At 39.8% G+C, this 5,685-nt stretch overlaps 2 protein-coding genes across 2 annotated transcripts in view; both read left to right on the top strand.

Moving 5' to 3' along the window:
* Positions 1-2,054: 2,054 nt before the first annotated feature.
* LOC134187946 (uncharacterized) lies at positions 2,055-4,694 on the top strand. The gene has a single exon (XM_062656120.1). The coding sequence runs from the start codon at positions 2,058-2,060 to the stop codon at positions 4,479-4,481; it is 2,424 nt and encodes an 807-aa protein (XP_062512104.1). The 5' UTR covers positions 2,055-2,057; the 3' UTR covers positions 4,482-4,694.
* Positions 4,695-4,809: 115 nt separating this feature from the next.
* LOC134187896 (ceramide synthase 1-like) overlaps positions 4,810-5,685 on the top strand; it is a 3,506-nt gene continuing 2,630 nt past the window's right edge. Inside the window, exons 1-3 of the mRNA XM_062656068.1 lie at positions 4,810-5,029; positions 5,269-5,425; positions 5,581-5,685. The exon at positions 5,581-5,685 is cut by the window's right edge and continues 76 nt beyond it. Of these exons, the coding sequence (XP_062512052.1) occupies positions 4,820-5,029; positions 5,269-5,425; positions 5,581-5,685 (472 nt within the window). The 5' untranslated portion in view covers positions 4,810-4,819. The remainder of the gene's footprint in view (positions 5,030-5,268; positions 5,426-5,580) is intronic.

Here is a 5,685-nt window from a genome sequence, read left to right as displayed (position 1 = left end):
ATAATGGGATTCAACACCTTCATTCCTCCAGGATACAAAATAGAAGTGGTTGCTACTGACTCACAAGTGAGGTTTAAGTCATCATTTGTTTTTCTGTCTGTCTATTTGTCTGTCTGTGTATTTGTTTGTTTGTGTGTCTGTCCATTTGTCTGGTCATCTGTCTGTCTGTCTGTCTGTCTGTTGGTCGGTCACACACTCACCTACCCACCCACCAATGTTTCCACTTTATCGAAATCAAGAGAAAGTTTGCTTGTGACATAAGTGGTTGATTGTGAATATAATTTTAAAAGTGCAGGGTCACGCTCAGACATGCACATTCCATCGCTTTGAAAAGAGTGCACTTTTTCAAACACTCAGTAACCGCGAGGACTTAGACGCTCTAATTTGCACTGAAGGCAAAGCTCACTGAAGTCTCTCTATAGCCTGAATTGGAACGATCAAGACATTGCAGTATGAGGTTGCGGTAGACTGTGACTCTGGTAGCTAAATTCTAGGCTTTTTAGATGTAGTTCTTGGAATTTTTCTTCTAAAACGTCAAACTGAGGTTGCTACACTGCAGTTTCGGTAAAATTCAACAAGCACCCTCGTACTTCCTTATGCTCTGCACGTGACCAGAATGCACACGTCGCGTTCGCATCTGCCGTAGTCCCGTCTTTCTCTCAGAGTAACCAAGCGCACTCTGTTCACAGTGAGCACCAAAAATTTGTATTGTTTAAAGCTTACGCTGCTGCTGTGCCCTTCAATCGACACCTAAATAGCCGGTTTTGCAGTAGTTTCGACCTTTGCGCATGTGCAACATACGAACAGCATTTGAAGGGATTACTGGCGATCAAACTGATTTTCTTGACAGGACACTTGAACGTATGTTACATACAATAGCTACGACGCAAAAGCTACCTCACTTGAGATTAGCTTAAGTGTGCATGTCCGACCATGACCCTGCACCTTTAATTAAGTTAATTAATAGCAAATTTTAATTTTCTCTGACCAATGGTCCCTAATTTTCTTGGTTGACGTGAAAAACATTTTTTGATCTGGGATATGTTTGTACTAAACTGTTGAAAGGCTGTCTATGACACTTTTGGATGTAAGCTGCTTAGCAAGATGCAAGTAACCTAAACTAGGTTTTATGTATTAGTGGAAACAGAATTGCTGTCAACGTGTGATGATAATGAAATTTATTTGGTTTGATTGGTTTAAAGCTACTATTTTAGTATTGTGGTTATCATCAAGAAATTGGGTGTCTCTAGTAGATGAACTGTACTTGATGGCATTCTTATGTTGCTGGCATTATTTGTGCTAATTGTGTTTACTTGATCTAATGGTAATGGATACGTTAGTAGTAACTTGTTTTACTATATAGCTTTGTCTGTAGATGTCAGCAACAGCTTATTCAATGGCAATTCCATCTGTGCTCACAGGTAAAACAGATATGGTTGATAATAATTAGCAATAATTAATAGCCATTCATAGATTTGTAACAAAGTGTGTTTCTATTGAAAATAATTGTATTTATTATGTTGAAAACTGCCTTTGAAACAGCCAGTGTAGTGTAATCACTGCCTAAGTACCGTTGCATGAGGTCTGCTATCCGAACACTTGAATGGCCACGGGATTTCTGAAGCCTTGCTGCACTTCCAATAGAATGCATGGTACCTAAGTTAGCGTCAGGAATGTCAGGCAAAGCAAATTTGGAGTACAGAGTTACCTCTAGACAAAATCTTCATAACACACGCTACCTACGTATTTGCCAGTTATGGTTCTTAATTACCAAACACGGCTGTCTGCATACTGCTTCAACAACTGGAAAACGGTCAATTGCCTTTCTCAATTCAAGAGTATGAACGAATACATGGTTTTGACCAGGGGTACTAGACCAATGCTTCGACAAAAATTATATCTTGCAGCAGATTAGCCTCTGATTCCCAATATTTGCAGGAGTAACCGATGGAACAATACTGAACGTCGTTCTTTGTCCTCGTCAGTCGATCTTCTTACTAAACAGATTCTAGTATACAAATTGTAATGATGGTATTGTTGTAGGTGGTGTGACAGGCATGGGAGCTGATGCGGCTGAGTTATTTGTTCGAGCTTTATCACAAGGAAAAGTCGAAGTAAGTCGAGTGAAGATTGTCATTGCTGGTAGAGACAGAACGGGCAAGACGTCATTTAAACGATCTTTGCTCAAACTGAAGTTTCAGACAATTGAACTGAGCACACCTGTGGCAGTGGCAGAGTTGGCAGTGTGTGAAGCATCAAACTGGAAGCTTGTGAATGACAAAGACAAAGAATTTTTAGACAAACAAATAGCTAGAGCAGCAGTTCATGCACTGTCAGTCGATAGAGAATCTACATCAACTGATACAAGACAAAGTGGCATTAACACAGACAAACTTGATGAAGCAACAGACCAACTTGATGAAGCAACAGACCAACTTGATGAAGCAACAGTTCTAACTGAAGAGATTGCTCGTGCTATTAGTGATTTCCAAAGTGATCCTGACCTCTTAAAGGAGGAAGATTCAAAAGTTCACTTTTCTATTTGGGATTTGGGAGGTCAGGAGGCACTTCTTCCTGGACAAGGAGAAGCCATCACAGCAGGATGTGTCGTTTGTGTTGTATTTAATGCATCTGAGTTTCTAGGTAACTCTTCCAGCCCTTTCTATCTTCCTTCTGCTGACTCAAAACCAATTCCAATCAGCAATCACTGGATAGTGACGAACTATGATGCTGTGGCTTTATGGGCATCCATGACTTTTTTGGCAGGAGATGTTGAAAGTCTTGAAGGCCTTTCTTCTGGTCTTCGCATCGGCAAGTCAAAGGAATGTGCATCACCAGTGATGTTGTTGATTGGAACACACATCAATGATGCCGATGAAGAAATGATCAAGAAGCAGAATGAATTTCTGTCTCAAATGTTTTGTAATAAAGCATTTCAGAAGCACATCCTTCGACCATCTAACCAGGCTAATGATTGGTTTTTTCGTGTTGAGAATTCGGTTTCTGATCCTGACAGTGCAAGTGAGGATGCTGGCGTAAGTGCAGTGAAGCAAGTCATTGAAGAGATGGCACGTGATGTGTCACCTAAACCTCTGATACCAGCCACTTGGTCAATTCTAGAGAAGATTCTTGATTCTTTAGAAATCAAGTTGGGCACTGCTCTTTCCAGTGTCAATGTTATCATGCATTTTGCCCGTCGATTGTGTCGTATGTCAGAAGAGAAAGAAGTTCGTCTTGCTCTGACACATTTAGATGAAGCCGGATCAGTAATTTATCCTCAGAAACGTGAGAAGCTGAAGAACATAGTCGTCACCAAACCAAGCTGGATTTTCAAGGTTTTCTCAGTTGTGGCATCTGTCACTACTCAACCTCCTCCTTTACTGAGAGAAGATTGGGATCGAGTTCGGCAAGTAGGAATTGCTTCTTGGGAACTCATTCATCATCGACTGAAAAAAGCAGGAGTGAAGCGAGTACAGTATAAAGTTGTATTGAATTTGCTAAATTATTTCTTCCTTCTTTGTCCCAACCTTTGCCTGGCCCAACCTCTTCCTTTATCAGTTTCTTATGAAACAGAATACTTTGTTCCATGTTTGCTAGAAGTCAAGTCAAAAGGTCCATTTGCAGCTGTTCATTCAGTTCCTCCTCGGCCAATGTCACTTATCATTTTGTCTCATAAAATTGAGTTTATTCCTGAGCAGTTGCATTTTAGGCTGATGACGTGTTGTATTGAGAAATATCCTGATGAACCAAAGTTGACACGTAATAAGTGTGTATATCGAGTTGAGAAAGATGTCAAGTTGGAAGTGATTTATCACTTGAAGAAATATATCATTGTCACTATTGACACACAACGGCCACTTCATGGAATTGCATCTCTGTGTACAGACATCCGTCTGTTCATCACTAAAAAGCTGCATGAAGTGAAGACACCAGGGTTGTCTCGTTTTCAATTTACATTGAATATTCAACATCCCGGACCAGCCATTCCCATGGATGTGAACAAGTTGGTATGTATAGACAAGTATATACCAAGTGAAGACACAATATTGAGGACAAACATAGACAGAGACGATGTTAATCTGGATGACTATGAAAGAGCTGCATTAGACTGTTGGTTCTATGAAGAGAAAGATGATGTACCAGGCAAATCTCAACAACAGGCACTGATGTTTAAGCCAACCAGCAAATGTACAGCTGATGATATTGTGAATGTAGCTGAGAAAGTTTCTCATTGTTGGAAAAGGCTTGTGCTGAAATTGGCACCTAAGTTTTTTATAAACAAGACGAAAGCGATAGAAATAGAAAACAGAGATGATTGTATCATGCAAGCTGTAACAGCATTAAACATGTGGACTGATGCATTTTGTGACGAAGCCACCCAGGCAGCAATGATCAACGCAATGTGCAACATTGAGTGTAGATCTCATGCTGAAGATGTTTTCAGTCGCAGTTTGGTGGCACGCGTTTGCCCAATGAAATGACTATGATTGTTCGCGTGTGTAGGCAGAAATATCTTTTAAAAGGAATCGAACAGTAGTAGCTGTTTTATTCTATTTATTTTATTAGCTGTTTTATCGAACTATTAGCTGTTTGACATTGACATAAATTTATCAGTCTTTTGATAAGAATTGTTGCCAGGTGACATAAACCTGTTTATTGGTATCTATAGATACATATTTATATTAAAAATTATATTACAGAAATTACTTATTGTACAGTGTATCCACATTTTGCAATTTACATACACTGTACACGTGTTTTAGTGTAGGCGTTTATCCCGGATAACAGCATTCTTATCCGGGACGTTTGCTTTCATGAGATGTCCAACGTTATCGAAGCATTTTCAAATCTCTGGTCGACCTTCTGGACTGAGTACCATCTAAGACAGACAGAGCGCGGATTGATATCCGATTTCGTCCGTGATTTGAAAAGATATTCATTCTGGACGACAAACGACTTACTTCTCTGCCTTCTACTTGCTCTGCTATTTACCGTCCTTCGTTATGCTCTAAAACACGTGATCTCTACGGTAAGAATCAAGGCACTTTGTTTAGTTGTCATAGAAATTGACTTTTAGATGTGGTCTGAACTCCGAGGCAAGTAGACGCACAAATTTAATTTTTAATTGCCAACTTGTGGTGTTGATGTATTCAATTAGTTTGACATAATATACACGAACACAGTATAAGCTTGTTTTCTGTTGAATAAAAGTGAGAGTTGGTTGTGCGTGTGTCTATATGGTTACGTTTTGTCTCTCTGTTTGTGCAGCCGTTTGTTCGATGGGTAAAACTAGAGGGAGAGAGTGTGAGGAAGTTTCCAGAAAGTTTGTGGAAATTACTGTATTATTCAACGTTGTCTACATATTGTATCTACTTGTGTGCAACAAAGTATCCGTTTTTTGGTGATCCACAATCAGTGTGGATAGGTAAGGACACGCACAGTGACACACACACACACACACACACACACACACACACACACACACACACACACACACACACACACACACACACACACACACACACACACACACACACAATGACACACACACACAATCGTTTTTATATTTGTGTGTTTCAGGTTGGCATCGAGGTATGGATGTTCCATTGGATATTTACATAATGTACATTACACAGTTGGGATTCTACATTCACTCTTTCTATGGAACAGCTTTCATGGACGATG

The sequence above is a fragment of the Corticium candelabrum genome, chromosome 12 (genome assembly GCF_963422355.1).
Source record: "Corticium candelabrum chromosome 12, ooCorCand1.1, whole genome shotgun sequence".
Taxonomy (NCBI): Eukaryota; Metazoa; Porifera; class Homoscleromorpha; order Homosclerophorida; family Plakinidae; genus Corticium; species Corticium candelabrum.
The sequence above is the reverse complement of the archived record's forward strand: the minus strand, read 5'-3'. Positions and strand labels throughout refer to the sequence as shown.

Excerpts from the sequence above, each read along its gene's own strand:
- LOC134187946 (XM_062656120.1), top strand. The coding sequence starts at position 2,058 with ATGGGAGCTGATGCGGCTGAGTTATTTGTTCGAGCTTTATCACAAGGA.